The sequence below is a fragment of the Drosophila mojavensis genome, unplaced genomic scaffold (genome assembly GCF_018153725.1).
Source record: "Drosophila mojavensis isolate 15081-1352.22 unplaced genomic scaffold, ASM1815372v1 contig_19, whole genome shotgun sequence".
NCBI lineage: Eukaryota > Metazoa > Arthropoda > Insecta > Diptera > Drosophilidae > Drosophila > Drosophila mojavensis.
This window is the reverse complement of record NW_025318726.1, coordinates 5917050-5933599: the sequence shown is the minus strand read 5'-3', so window position 1 is coordinate 5933599 and position 16550 is coordinate 5917050. Positions and strand designations below refer to the sequence as shown.

At 46.2% G+C, this 16550-nt stretch overlaps 1 protein-coding gene across 1 annotated transcript; it reads left to right on the top strand.

The window, feature by feature from the left end:
* Nucleotides 1-3804: 3804 nt before the first annotated feature.
* Nucleotides 3805-4140, top strand: LOC122756894. The gene has a single exon (XM_044007714.1). It carries the CDS (start codon nucleotides 3805-3807, stop codon nucleotides 4138-4140), a length of 336 nt encoding a protein of 111 aa, XP_043863649.1.
* The last annotated feature ends 12410 nt before the right edge of the window (nucleotides 4141-16550 follow it).

Genomic DNA, 16550 nt, shown 5'->3' with positions numbered 1-16550 from the left:
CTAATCACTCTGCACTTCTTTTCGGCACACGTACGTACACATCCACGTATTATTCTTTTCGGCACACGTACGTACACATCCACGTATTAGAACGCGCTCTGCTAACTGCGCAGTAAGCAGCGACTGCGCTTGTGCTGCGCTGAAGTGTGGGCAACATTATAAGGATTTATTTGTTGAATATTTTAATTTCTAGACGTACAATCTTAATAAAACTTTCAGAACATAATCATAATATTCAAATGTATGTACATTTTAAAGCACAAATCTCTAGTACTTGAAATACGCCTTTTACAAAGGTGAGGATGAGGGGGTGGATATAGAGGTGGGGGGTAAATTACAACAAAAATCGAAATTATATAAAATGCATATAAGTCTACATATAAAATTTGGAAGCTCTAGCTCTAAAGATGTAGGAGGTATAATTAAATAACCAGCTTTCGATAAGGTTTTTGATTGATAATAAAATATCGGGAGTAGTTATCGATATAAAAAGAAAAACTTTATATGCGCGTGATATACACGGACCTAGGAAAAAAAATTTCATGTCTCTAGCTCTTATATCTTCTGAAATCGACGCGTTCATACATACGGACGGACGGACGGACAGACAGACGGACAGGGCCAAATCGACTTAGCTCGTCGCCCTGATCAAGAATATATATACTTTGTGGGGTCTGCCACGCCTCCTTCTGTCTGTTACATACTTTTAACAAAACCATTATACCCTGATTTCCCATTGTAAATGGGTTCAGGGTATAACAAGTAAGAAAGCTCTAGTCGAGACTACTCGACTACGAGATCCCCTGAACCCTTGGAGTAATAGCTATTTCAATAATTTTTCGCGTCTTTCAGCTTACACAAGAAACACGCACACACACACACACACACGCACGCACGCACACACAGGCATACATACACACACATACATACACACACATACACACACACACACATACACAAACAATTACATACATATACACACACAAGCATAAACACGCATGGGCGGCAGTGAGCGCTTACTATGAGAACTTAATTGCTTATTAACTTTTTTTGTGGACGTACGATCTTCATGAAACGTTTGGATTATGATTATAACATAGATATGCATGTAATTGCCAAAGCACAAGTCTCTAGTATTTGAAATACGCTTTTTACAAAAGTGAGGGTGAGGGGGTGAATTTAAGGATGAGGGCTAAATTTTAACAAAAACCGAAATTGTATAAATTGTATATAAGCATACATTAAAAATTTGAAGACTCTAGCAATAAAGGTGTAGAAGATATAATTTTATAACTGGTTTTCGATATGGGTTTTTATCGATAAAAAAAGATCGGGATGAGCTATCGGTTTTTAATGATAAACTTGATATGCGCGCTGTAATTACGGACATTATAAAATAAATTTGAAGTCTCTAGCTCTTATATCTTCTGAAATCGACGCGTTCATACATACGGACAGACGGACAGACGGACGGACGGACAGACGGACAGACGGACAGACAGACGGACAGGGCCAAATCAACTCAGCTCGTCGCCCTGATCAAGAATATATATACTTTGTGGGGTCTGCCAGGCCTCCTTCTGCCTGTTACATACATTTCAACAAAACCATTATACCCTGATTTCCCATTGAAAATGGGTTCAGGGTATAAAAAGTCATGGTCCAGGAGTAACCCCAGCAGACATCCGGAACGGCACGCATATACTGTTAAGAATGATTCAACGAACACATATCTCAGACGACATAAATGCTCTTCGAAATAAAGGAATGGTTCCGTCATCCAGCAGTCTAGCTTCGCTGTCACCGTTCCTTGATGAAATTGGGCTGCTACGTGTCGATAGTCGTCTCAAAAACTCAACTTTAAACTTCGATAGTCGCCATCCAATCATTTTGCCCAAAGTTCATCCAGTAACTAATGCATTTCCATCAGCGAAACTTGCACGCTGGTCCCCGAGCAGTGCTAGCGATGGTTCGTTCCCAATATTGGCCAATTGGAGGTAGAAAAACTGTATCCAGTGTAATTCAGAGATGCGTAATTTGCTTTCGTGCAAGGCCTCGACTCGTTGAGCACATAATGGCAGATCTACCCAAGGATCGAATCGACGGCTATCGGGTCTTTGGAGTGACTGGAGTCGACTTTTGCGGACCCTTCTTTTACAAGCCTGAGGCACGAAACAAGGCGCCTGTGAAATGCTACGTTTGTGTGTTTATTTGTTTTGCTACGAAGGCTATATGGTTGGAGTTAGTCAAGGATTTAACTACCGCGGCATTTTTGCATGCACTTCAACGTTTCATATGCACCAGAGGAAAGCCAAGTCAAATCTGGTCGGATAACGCCACAAACTTTCTTGGTGCCCGCAACCAGCTTCAGGAGTTGAAGCGTCTATTTCTGTCAGACAACCACCAGTAGGCTGTGAAGGATTTCTGTTTGGCAGACTCAATCGAATGGCATTTCATCCCTCCACGATCGCCTCACTTTGGTGGCTTGTGGGAGGCTGCAGTGAAGACAGCGAAGCATCATTTTTACCGATGTGTTGGGTCCTCCGTCCTAACTTACGATGAGCTTCGCACACTGGTTTCAACATCGCTGCTGTCGTTAATTCACGCCCTTTAGTTTCGATTTCAGAGCGCCCATCAGACATAGACGTGTTGACTCCAGCGCATTTCCTCAACGGTGGCCCTCCTTCGTCCTTCAGTGAGCCAAACCTGACCGGGCTCAATTTTAATCGTTTGGATGCTTGGCAGCGCATAAGCTATCTCCAGCAGGTGCTCTGGACTCGTTGGCGGGACGAATATCTCAACTTGTTACAACAGCGAGCGAAATGGAGAACCTCCAAGCCTGGCTTGGCTGTTGGCAACATAGTTCTTGTGAAGGATGAGAATCTATCTTCACTTAAGTGGCCACTAGCCAGAATAATCGAACTTATCCCTGGAAGTGACGGCGTTGCACGGGTAGCCCTACTATTTTTAGAAGCTGGCTGAAGCTGGCGAGGTGTAGAAGATATAATTTTATAACTGGTTTTCGATATGGGTTTTTATCGATAAAAAAAGATCGGGATGAGCTATCGGTTTTTAATGATAAACTTGATATGCGCGCTGTAATTACGGACATTATAAAATAAATTTGAAGTCTCTAGCTCTTATATCTTCTGAAATCGACGCGTTCATACATACGGACAGACGGACAGACGGACGGACGGACAGACGGACAGACGGACAGACGGACAGACAGACGGACAGGGCCAAATCAACTCAGCTCGTCGCCCTGATCAAGAATATATATACTTTGTGGGGTCTGCCAGGCCTCCTTCTGCCTGTTACATACATTTCAACAAAACCATTATACCCTGATTTCCCATTGAAAATGGGTTCAGGGTATAAAAAGTCATGGTCCAGGAGTAACCCCAGCAGACATCCGGAACGGCACGCATATACTGTTAAGAATGATTCAACGAACACATATCTCAGACGACATAAATGCTCTTCGAAATAAAGGAATGGTTCCGTCATCCAGCAGTCTAGCTTCGCTGTCACCGTTCCTTGATGAAATTGGGCTGCTACGTGTCGATAGTCGTCTCAAAAACTCAACTTTAAACTTCGATAGTCGCCATCCAATCATTTTGCCCAAAGTTCATCCAGTAACTAATGCATTTCCATCAGCGAAACTTGCACGCTGGTCCCCGAGCAGTGCTAGCGATGGTTCGTTCCCAATATTGGCCAATTGGAGGTAGAAAAACTGTATCCAGTGTAATTCAGAGATGCGTAATTTGCTTTCGTGCAAGGCCTCGACTCGTTGAGCACATAATGGCAGATCTACCCAAGGATCGAATCGACGGCTATCGGGTCTTTGGAGTGACTGGAGTCGACTTTTGCGGACCCTTCTTTTACAAGCCTGAGGCACGAAACAAGGCGCCTGTGAAATGCTACGTTTGTGTGTTTATTTGTTTTGCTACGAAGGCTATATGGTTGGAGTTAGTCAAGGATTTAACTACCGCGGCATTTTTGCATGCACTTCAACGTTTCATATGCACCAGAGGAAAGCCAAGTCAAATCTGGTCGGATAACGCCACAAACTTTCTTGGTGCCCGCAACCAGCTTCAGGAGTTGAAGCGTCTATTTCTGTCAGACAACCACCAGTAGGCTGTGAAGGATTTCTGTTTGGCAGACTCAATCGAATGGCATTTCATCCCTCCACGATCGCCTCACTTTGGTGGCTTGTGGGAGGCTGCAGTGAAGACAGCGAAGCATCATTTTTACCGATGTGTTGGGTCCTCCGTCCTAACTTACGATGAGCTTCGCACACTGGTTTCAACATCGCTGCTGTCGTTAATTCACGCCCTTTTAGTTTCGATTTCAGAGCGCCCATCAGACATAGACGTGTTGACTCCAGCGCATTTCCTCAACGGTGGCCCTCCTTCGTCCTTCAGTGAGCCAAACCTGACCGGGCTCAATTTTAATCGTTTGGATGCTTGGCAGCGCATAAGCTATCTCCAGCAGGTGCTCTGGACTCGTTGGCGGGACGAATATCTCAACTTGTTACAACAGCGAGCGAAATGGAGAACCTCCAAGCCTGGCTTGGCTGTTGGCAACATAGTTCTTGTGAAGGATGAGAATCTATCTTCACTTAAGTGGCCACTAGCCAGAATAATCGAACTTATCCCTGGAAGTGACGGCGTTGCACGGGTAGCCCTACTATTTTTAGAAGCTGGCTGAAGCTGGCGAGATTAGAAGAGCTACAAATAAGCTGTGCTTTTTGCCCCTTAAGGATTCTGTTGAAGACTAAGTCTTCAACGGGGGGAGGATGTTGGGCTCAGCAATCATCGCTTCATTGTAATTAAGAGCGGCAGTTCATAGAATATGTTATCATTTAAGAGAATTTGTAACGGAGATCACGCTCTCCCTTTTGCGTTGTCTCTTTCACCCACGCACCGGCTCAGCTTAATCCGCCGGCTCGCGTACATTGTAGTTAGTATGCAATTAACTCTTGTTTAGAGCAGATGCAGTGTTAGATTGACTATTACAAACATAGTAGCGGACAGCACGACAGCCTAGTCACTTGCTCGCGTCTATCACATAAACTCTGTAAATTCTAATAATCGCTAATAAACTAATCATTAAGTAAATTAAATCGTTTAATAATTTAAAGCTATTCGAAAAATCTCGATAGCTCAACACCCTTTAAATTGGATGAAATCCAGGACACAAGTCTAGCTGAAAAACCTAAACGTTCAAGCTTTAGAATAAGTATCTGATGATGTACTGAGTCAAAGACTTTACTGAAGTCAGTATAAATAACATCAGTTTGCATTTTTTTAAGAAAAACTGTCATTGACAAGAGAAGTAAATTCTAGTAAATTAGAGGACGTTGATCGATTTTAGTTTTAATGTTTCTCAAATTCGAAAGAATCTTGGTAAACCAAGGTGGCTTATTTGAAACTGGCGGAATACGGCAGAGAGGGACACAAACATCCATAATAGAGTTTAAGGTAGAATAAAAAAACGATGCTTCCAAATTAATATCAACCGACTCATATAAAATAGACCAGTCTGTTGAATTAATTAATTCGTTAAGCAAAACAAAATTGTATTTACGATAACAGCGATTAAGTTTAGAAGGCATTGGAGTATTAGTGGGAGGATTATCAACAGTTAATAAAACCTCTAAAGTGGGGTGATGTGTATCCTCTGGTAAGCAGAAAGGAGTTGATCTCGCGACATTAATGATCGAATCATGATTAACAAACACTAGATCTAGAGTGCGATTTAGATGGTTTAAAATAGAGTTCAGCTGAAACATAGGCAGGTTAAACAATTCATCAAAAAGATAGTGATCAATTGTCGGAATAAAGTAATTTGCATTACAAATTGATGACCAAGAAGTGTTCGGAATATTAAAATCAGCCCACACAAGAAGCAAGTCTCTATCATTTACATGCTGTTGAGCATAAACTTGTACATCAGAAGAGGGAGGGATATAAGAACATATGATAAACAATGAGCACGATTGGAGACTTAATTTAACCACTATAATCTCCGCATCATGAAGTTTAACAAGTAAGAAAGCTCTAGTCTACCCTTCGAGCAATTGCTATATTACACACACGCACACACACACAGACTCATACACACACCCAAACGCAATGCTGAGGCCAGAGCATGCCAAATGGTAGCCCAAATACAAAGTGCCTGCAATAGCAGCATGTTACGCCACAAGCAGTTCACGCGACAACAAGAGCCTACGTATTGGTGGAATGCACAAATAGGTGACATTCTTCGCAAATGCATCCAGGCGAGAAGAAGCTACCAACGGGCTCGCGGTAGGTCTACGTTTTTTGAGAAACAATTAGCTTACCAGGCAGCTAGAAGACAGCTGAAGAGGGACATTCGGGCAAGCAAAAGAGAATGCTTTTTAGAGTTGTGGCCCTGGATCCGAGTCTGCTGATCAGGGCTCAACGAGCACTGAAATTGTTTTAGTGACAGAGGAAGAAATCACAGTAACTCTCCGGGGTCTTAGAACCAACACTGCTCTAGGGCCGGACGGGATCCCAAATCGTGCGCTAAAGTTAGCCCTCGCCTTGCACCCTAGTACGTTCGCTGAATTATTCAACGAATGTCTAATTCAAGAGACGTTCCCGGCAAAATAGAAAGCCCAGAACCTGGTGTTGCTACCCAAGGCCGGCAAACCACCAGATGAGCCATCTTCATACAGACCGATCTGTCTCTTAGACACCATGGGAAAGTTGTTTGAGAAATTGATCTGCTCTAGACTGGAGACTGCGATTACTAGCGCCGGAGGCCTGTCACCAAATCAATTTGGATTCTGGAAGGCCCGGTCAACAACGGATGCTCTAGAAAAAGTTGTTGGTCTGGCCACTTCCGCCATCCATGGCACAAGATGGAAGCATGGGACGAAGGAATACTGCATTATTGCGTCTCTGGACGTAAAGAATGCTTTCAATACAGCTAGTTGGGATATGATACTGAATGCGCTGTCACAATATAATATCCCCAAATATCTTAAAGAAACAATAAAGAATTACTTCAGAGGAAGAACACTGGTATACAATACGAGTGAGGGTCCCCAAACTCATACAGTGTCAGCTGGAGTACCCCAAGGCTCAGTGCTGTGGCCTCTCCTATGGAATATCCTGTACGACGGCGTACTGCGCTTGGAACTACCAGCATGTGCGCACACCATTGGCTTTGCTGATGATGTAGCTGTCGTAGCCATAGGAAAGGAGCTCAAAGATACAGAGGATATGTGCAGCGAAAGTATCAATCGCATACGAAGCTAGTTGACTGGAGCTGGGCTCGAGCTAGCGGCACACAAAACTGAAGTTGTCCTAGTCAGCAGTCGCAAAAGAGTGGAGTGCCAATATAAAGATCGGCAGCGTCACCATTGCGTCAAAGAGGGCGATAAAGTATCTTGGTGTCATGATAGACACAAGATTATCTTTCCGTGAGCACTTAAAGTATGTGCATAAAAAGGCAGCTGATTCTTGTAGAGCTCTCTCGAGAATTATGCTTAACACGCGGGGACCTAAACAGCAACGACGTCTCCTTCTAATGAGCGTCATTAGGTCCGTCATCCTCTATGCTGCGCCAATATGGTCAAGAGCGATGGCAACGCCGAGCTACAGCCGGGGCATTTTCGCGATCTACAGACTGAGCGCAATCAGAGTCAGCTGCGCTTTCAGGACTATCTCCGATAACGCGGCGCTCGTCATAGCTGGTATGGTACCACTGGAGTACTTGGTCGCCGAAGCCGTGGAGCGGAATTCGCAAGCGCCTGCGCAACTCAACGCTATCAGGGCGAACAGCATTGCACGATGACAAAGAAAGTGGAATAGCTCAGCTAAAGGGCGGTGGACGCACAAGCTCATCCCGGAGCTTGAACCATGGGTCAACCGCAAACACGGCGAGGTAAACTTCTACCTTACGCAGATCCTCTCGGGACATGGATGCTTTCGGAGCTATTTGAAGCGCTTTGGCCACGAGGAATCTGACGAGTGCCCCTGGTGCGAGCAAGGGCATGTGGAAGACGCCAACCACATTCTTTTCGAATGTGGACGGTTCCTGGAGGAGAGGCGTCGTCTGGAAGAGGCAACGCCATGCTGGAATCGGAGGAAGCTTGGGAACTAACAAGCACCTTCGCGGCCACAGTGATGATGGAGCTCCGCAGAGTCGAGCGAATGAGAAGACGAGCTGTCCCAGGCTAAGGTAGCGCACAGTGCTTGCGAAGCAATGCTTTACAGCCGTCCCGCAACTTGCAACTTGTATTATAAAGATTGTCAATAAACAAATATAAAAAAAAAAAAAAAAAAAAAAAAAAACACACACATACTAACACGCACACACACACATACACACACAAGCGCCCACGCTATTGATCCAAGGGTTCAGGAGATCTCGTAGTCGAGCAGTCTTGACTATAGCTTTCTTACTTGTTAAGTTTAGAATTTAAGCCATGTACATTTTGATAAATCAGGGACAGCTGAGAAGTAGATTGTATACTCTTTATTATTTTGGTATAATGTTCGATGATAATTGCACCGAGGCTTGATTTAAGGAAACAGTAATCGATTTGTTACGATTCTTAGGTTTGAATTCATGCACAACTACATGAGATGGCCAGAATTTAGGATCACATATAGTTGTAAACGGCACATTAATGAGGGAAGCATTTTCTCGCGGAGTTGCGAAACTAAACTTCGATATAAAAACATTCGTTGAAATCTTGCTTGAAATAAAAGCAGATACTGCTTTCGAGGAGAGACGACAGATAAGGTGATACCAGGAGTGGCTGGCTTATTGTCACTCTTTGTTTGAACAACTATAAAATAACTATCCAATTTTTGACCAGGGACTTGAGTTTCAATAGCAGCATCAATAGGAGAAACAATAGATTAGTATGCATCAAATTATCGCACAACAAGAAATTTATAAATTGCGCTTGTGCAGAGTCAACTGCCTGCCTGACAGTGCAAGATTTTTTGCAGCAACTCATATTGGCAATTGAGATCAAACCGAATTACAGAATAAAACAAGTAAGAAAGCTATAGTCGAGACTGCTCGACTAGGAGATACCCTGAACCCTCTAAGCTGATATTCTACTCATTCCGCACTTCTTTTAAGCACACATGCATACACACGCGCGTATAATCACGCGATCTGCTGACTGTGCAGTAAGCAGCGACTGCGCTTGAACTGCGCTGCAGTGTGGGCTATATTATGAGAATTTAATTATTGAATAATTTCTTTTGTAGACATACAATTTTAAAGAAACTTACAGAGTGCTTTCATATGGTGAAAATGTGTGTACATTCCAAAGCACAAGTCTCTAGTACTTGGAATTCCTTTTTTTACAAAGGGGGCGTGGTATCCAAAATCTTTAAATTACAAAACGGCACTTCGGCCAATTGGAGTCTGCCACGCAATTTGGCGGGAAAGTGACGTCACTCAGATCACGCCATTTTACCGTTTCTATGGGTACGAGCGGCAGAAAGGCCCAGCTCCAGAGCCGAACAGGCCCCGTTACCACCCGAAGCAGGGCCTGTGTCTTGGCTATAAAAGGCCATCGGCAGCAGAAAAGTGAGTGGAATAGTAGGAGAGGTCTGTATAAATCCAGATCCTGGCGTTTTCCGAATCGCTCAAGTGAAACTAGCGTGTCTTAGCACAACATTCTCCCAGCCGGAGTACGCTGAACCAGCACTCATCAGGTGTACCTTGCGAAAACGAAGTATCTTATAAGTTATACTCTAAGTGAAGTGTAAAATTTATAAAACTTATTCAAGAAAATATACTTTACGTTTTTGTACCACAGAGCAGGGGCCTCATCTAATAAATTTGTTGGCACGAGCTCACAGATAGCTGAAACTAGGCCAGCTTAGACTCGGGAGAAACCGAAGGTTCGTTACAACTCGTGCCCAACGTGGAGCCCTGCAATAAGAGTTTAATTAGAAATTGTGACTATGGTGCGAGCGTGGGTATATAATTTGAAAAAGGATGATGTGCTGCGTTATGGTGACGAGTTCGGAGTGAGCTTATCATGTACACTGGACGCGATGCGGAGGCACGACCGCCATCACGGAGGACGATTTGGAGACAGAACTTGCGCATGTGGCGCGGCCCTGTGTGCCCTCCACGAGGGCAGCAGCGCGACTGCAGGACACGCGACAGGGTGAGATGGGAGGCACATCCACCCCGCAACCTGAAATAAGGCCACGAGGACTCGGCAGCACAACCCTAAATGGAGCTTCCGCTTTGATGGCACCACAAAGCCTTTGGAGTTCTTGGAGCAGGTGGAGTGGTCGGCTGATACATATGGCCTGGATCTGGATATGATCCCGAGGGCGATGCCAGCTGCTGAAAGCCATGACCTTGAAGTGGTACGTGGCCAGCAACCGACACTGGACGGCGTGGGCGACGTTTGTGCGCGGCTTCCAGGAGTTCTTCTTGCCCAGAGGCTATCTGGAGAAGCTGGAGGACGACGTCAAACGCCGGAGGCAAATGGTAGATGAGAGCCTCAAGGTCTACATGGTTGAGATACAGACTCTCATGCGGCCTTTGCGCTATGTAGCAGACCGCGAAATGAAGCTAATCTACAACAACAGCCTGCCCGATCTGCGTGCCTACGCCCGGCCGTATCAATTCCGGCGAACATGAGGCTTTCTCCTGCGCCGAGGATAGGCCTAGGACGCACATCCCACGTCCAGCCAAGGCTTGCCGGATGTGTGGCCAAGAAGGGTATCGCGCCCTTGCGTGCCGCAACAAGGCGCTGGACTTCTGCTGGCAGTGTGGGCGCAACGGAGAGCGAACTGCTAGCTGCTGCCAGTCGGGAAACGAGCAGCGGCACCCGCCATCCAGGAGCGAGCGGGAGCTGCGGCCAGGAGCCCCCAGGCGTTAGTGGGCCGTCTTCAGGACAAAGGCAACCGGCGGACGGCGATCGTGGCCATTAGAGTCTCACAGCAGAAGGCCACGATTGATACGGGAGCCTCGAGCAGCTTCATCAGCGAGAGACTCGCTGAGAGGCTCGGAGGGGTGGGCGTGGTGCGCGCCACACGGCGGCGCATACGCTTGGCGGACGGCAGTTGCAGTCAGGTGGACTCGCAGCTGGAGACGACGATCAGCCTGGGAAATCAGCAAATCCAGATACCGTTGCTGATCCTGCCAGAAGTGATCGACGATTTGGTGCTAGGCTGGGATTTCTTGGCTAGTATAGGCACCACCCTGGAGTGTGGCGGTTTGGTGCTGAAAATTGGGCCAAGAGATCCCAAGCCTAGCCGCCAACTGGAAGAGAAGTTATCGATGGTTGCTGTAAGCTTGGAAGCGGGTCCCAAGACGCCATTGGAGGTGACTACGGATAGGCAAAAACCGCTTCATGTGGATAATGAGGTGAAGGGCACCAACAGGACCAAAAAACAACGGTATCTTCGACGGAAAAATGTGGTAGCAGATGCACTCTCACTGCTGCTTCTGGAGAAAGAGGCGAGACGCTTGGTCGCTAGTAAGGAGACGCCAGCTGGGACAGGATGTCGTTGGCTCACCAAGCTGCGCCAGGATCTGCGCAAGGCACTCCAAAAGTGGCCAGACTATCGCGAAGAGTCTGGATACTTATATCGGCACGGTCCGCATCAAGCCGGCCACAAACGTGTGACGGCGTGGAAGCTGTGTGTGCCAACGGAGCGGCGCAAGCAACAGTCGCCACTGGCCACCTTGGGAGCCGAAATACAATTGCTCGGGTGTCCGCACGATACTTCTGGCCCGGTATGTATGGGGATTCGCGGTCGTATGTGCAGCGTTGCGAGCTGTATCAGAACTGCAAGACCAGCCGCATGCAGCTGGGCAGAGGCTGAATCAAGTGCGTCGAAACCTGGAGCGACAAGACAGGATCAGGCGTGGACAGGATCAGGCGTGGCATTATAACCTACGGAGGCGGCAACGGAAGCCGGCCGTAGGTGACAAGGTGTGGGCAAAGGAACGCCACTTGTCTAATGCCGCAGAGGGATTTGCAGCAAAACTGGCACCACGTTATGGAGGCCCAGTTTTGTGTCCACAGTCATCTGCCGGATCAGGTCGGAGGCCGACAAGCGGTCCAGGATGGCGCATGTGGCGGATCTCAAGCCGTGGAGAGGAGACACGGGAGCAATAGAGCGGATTTTTTTCCCCCGAAAAAAAAGGGAGTGAATACACAGTGAAGTGTATTGCTTCTCATTTAAGTGAAGAAAAAGAAGAAGAAAAAAACAGCAAAAATTTTGCTCAAAAATTCATAATTTTTTCGTCGAAACGCATCTGTGGCTGGAAAACCACCGTTGCCACCAGGAAATTAACTGTATAATTGCACAACAACAAATGTTTAAATTGCGCGCGCACGACAACTAGCAGTGTACAGTTCGGTACCTAAAACCTAGCTGCCAGTGCATGCGCAATGCAATACAATAACAAGCTGTGCATGTGCAAGCAGCACCCACCTACATTGCATGTGCACTTAACAAAAGCGAAAAGCGGAAAAACAACAGCAAACCGCATACATTCCAGGCGAAAGACTTGCTGCACACACACACACACAGCTCAGCGATCGCTAGCGCACGAAGCGGCACCAAGATGTCAAACCGAGCGACATCTAAAACAGCCTACAACAAAAGCGACAGAGACATATAAAACAGCCAACAACAGAACACACAGCGACATATAAAACAGCCAGCGACAAAGAGATAAATAAAACGGCCAACAACAATGTATAGCAGCAGAAGACATTGCATTTGAATGTTCGGGCACCGAAGGGCTGTATATGCATGCGTCGATGAGAGTGTGAAAAACGGTATCAGGGCGATACCGTAGCCTGCCTGGAATTGAGCCATAAGGCAGGGAAGGCTACAGTGGGCTGAACAGAGGACACAGGACCCGTTATATGCTGCCGCCTACGCAGCCGGCGGCACGGCAGCAGAGGGTATATGTAGGCATGTGGGCATCGGGCCGGTCTGCTTGTGGATGAGTTACCAGAGTGGACCGACGGCGCTCGAGTGCGCCGTCTACACGCCGTGAAGTGTTCCAAGTGGAGACGAGGAGCATGCAGCCATATATTTGGGTTGCTTGTCGGGAGATCGGGCCACCATCGATGCCTGCCACGCGACAAGTTCAACCGGTTGCCCGTGCTTGGGCGTAGGCACACTTTGCTGGCCGATCCTCGTGCACTGGCTAGCGGCTTAGCTGGAGCTGTGCGCGAATGAGGTGTGAACCGCCGGCGTCAAGTCCGGCACCGGTGGCCGTGTCGAACGACATCGACGTGGCCAGCTCTCAACAGCAATCCAAGAATTTGTCTGCAGTGCCGCAACGGAGATGCAGCAGCAACCAGGAGGGTAGCTGCTACCATGGAACGCCTTCATCAGCAGCGGAGAGGACGACGAGGGAGTTGGTGAAGCAGGTGGCCGCCGCACGAGTTCGATTATGTACGCGGGGCATACAGTCGGGCATGTGGCTGCTGGGAGAGTGTGGTTGCAGACGCCTGCCACGCGACTAGCTCCACCGGCTACGGATCTTTGGGGCGTCGGAACAGCTTGGCAACCGGTCCTCGCGCACTGACCAGCGACTTTGCTGGCTGTGCAGAGGGATGCTGTGCACGAAAGAGTTTCGACACCGGTGCCTACTCGCGAACGACGTGTGTGGCCCGATCTCCTAGCAGCAGTACATGAAATGACTGCAGAGCCCCACCAGAGCATCCTCGAGAGTTGAAGGAGCAAGTAAAACCAGCAGGGAGACGTCTCCAGTGGCCGAAATGGCAATTGCCGTGCGCACATGCGCCAATGCCACCGGGGGTGGCAAAAGCTCCCGGCGTGGGCATTGGCAGCGGCAGGACATCAGGTCGAGGGTCAACAAGAAGGAAGCTGCCCGGACTGGAAAAAGAAGAAATCGTTAAAAATTTATGAAAATTTAAGAATTTTACACTCCATTCACTTACCGGCAGCATACAGCATTGCCAACGGTAACTAAAAGAGCAGCTGATGTCGTTAACAGCGGCTATCAGCGCAAAATGGAGCGACGCGGGATGGAGCGACGCAAAACGGAGCAGCGGAGCTGAGGCGGGTGGTCTCGTGTTTTCCCGATATACAACGGACCTAGACAAAAAATTTGAAGTCTCCAGCTCTTATATCTTCTGAGATCGACACGTTCATACATACGGACGGACGGACAGTCAGACGGACAAGGCCAAATCGACTCAGCTCGTCGCCCTGATCAAGAATATATATACTTTATGGGGTCTGCCACGCCGTTACATACTTTTAACAAAACCATTATACCCTGATTTCCACATTTTCAATGGGTTCAGGACATAATAGAAACACAGCGAACCACGGATCGAAACCTTGCACAGGAACATCTAGATATTTGCAAATATCAACTGAAGATCGTAGTTCCACAAAAAAAGTTATTAAACATTTAAGTTCTCATAGTAAGCGCACACTGCAGCTCATATGTACTTAGGCGTGGGTGCTTGTGTGCGTATATATGTGTGTGTGTGTGTGTATGTGTGTCTGTATGCCTGTGTGTGTATGCGTGTGTGTGTGTGTGTGTCTTTGTGTGTGTGCGTGTGTCTTGTGTAAGCCGATAGACGCGAAAAATGATTGAAGTAGCTATTGCTCCAAGGGGTCAGGGGATTTCGTAGTCGAACAGTCTTGACTAGAGTTTTCTTACTTGGTTGAAATCCAATTGTGCGAAAAATTCCAAAACAACAGGGAGCGGGAATTCTGGATTTTAAAAAAAAATTGGCTTTATATTAATTTTATGTATTTATAATTTTATATATATGTATGTATAATTTTATACTTAATTCAATTGATCTTATTTTGAGCAATATTATCAAACTTTGAGATTTTTTGTAGACAAAACGTAAAAATTTACTCATAAAGCTTATAAGGTAATTAAAAAGAAGGTATGCAAATGATTTGATGTATGTAATACAGAAATTTATGTTCTAACGAAATACGAATATTGAAAGCCAATATAAAACAAGTAAGAACGTTGCAGTCGGGCGTTACCGACTGCGGAATACTCATTCACATCCCATCAACAATTTAGTAGTTCAGTTTCGCTCTAATACTGTAGAAAATTCGTTTTCTTCCGATTTGCCACGCCCCTACTGGGCGTAGACACAATTTTCATCATCATTTTGGTCAGTTTTTTGAAAGAGCTAACAATATCCTAACTGCAAAATTTGAATGCTTACGCTCCAAAAATGTCAAAGTTACAAGTAAATGTCAAAGTTTCGTTATCCCACGCCCCTAAAGAGGCGTAAAAATTATTTTAGGGCTATCGATAGAGGAGGTTACTAGTAACTTCATTATCCAAATTTCCAGCTGTTATACATTAGGAGATATAAACTTTTGCGTCCCCCTGAGGGCGGACAAATATCCGTGGAAGCTTTTTGGTCTTGGCTGGTCAGCCCGAGTATATATACAAAATTTGTCTCTACCATTAATAGTGTCCAAAATATAGAAGAATTTAAAAAAAATCACTATATCTTCAGGTCCGATTTATTAGGTCCTAATGGGCGTAGACATATACTTTTAATTAATATACTTAATTAATAATAAATGTTTATAGACATTTTTAGCGTTTTAGCTTTAAAACTCTAGGAAATACAGTTTTATCCGATTTGCCACGCCCCCAATATGCATAAATATATTAGCCATAGCCCGTAATCTTGGGTGGTCGATGCGGATCTACATTCCAAATTTCAGCTTTCTAGCTCTTCAACTAACATGATTTTTGGTATATCGGAAAATGCACTTTCCGATTTGCCACGCCCCTAGTGGGCTGATCGAAACATTTTTAACACGTTATAAATCTGAGATATACACGAGTATGTGTTCAAAATTTCAAGTCTCTAGCTTGTGAGGAGCAATATAGGTATGCACGTATTTATGTATATGAACGTACGTATTTGCTGTGCGTTTATATGCATATACGTGCATATACATGTTGCTACACACAGCGACGCGAATACTGTAGGAGCGACCCTCGCACTGGAAAGGGGGTCAAAGTCCTGTTAGAGGCGGTCGCTTTCGGTCCTACAGATTCAGCAATGGGTTCGCGTCGCACGCACGACGATCATCGGCGACCGTTAGCCGAGGTGCCGTTCGGGCCGGGTGACAGCAGTGAACATTTTCACTCGCATGGCAACAACGGTAGTTCGGCCTATGGGAGACTGCCACGCAATTTGGCGGGAAAGTGGCGTCACCCAGATCACGCCACTTTACCGTTTTTATGGGCACGAGCAACAGAAAGGCCCCGCTCCAGAGCCGAACAGGCCCCATTACCACACGAAGCAGGGCCTGTGGCTGGGGTATAAAAGGCCACCAGTAGCTCCATACGAGGCGGTCGAAACTATAGTGAAGAGAAGATATAAAGTGAAAGTCGAAGTGCGTGTAGAAAGTGCCAAAGTCAAGTGAAAGTCAACGCGAGTGGTAAATCAGGACTCCCAGGACATCGTGGGAACAGCAAAGACATCGTGGGAACAGCAAGGACATCCAGAGGGAATCCTTGCGGATCAT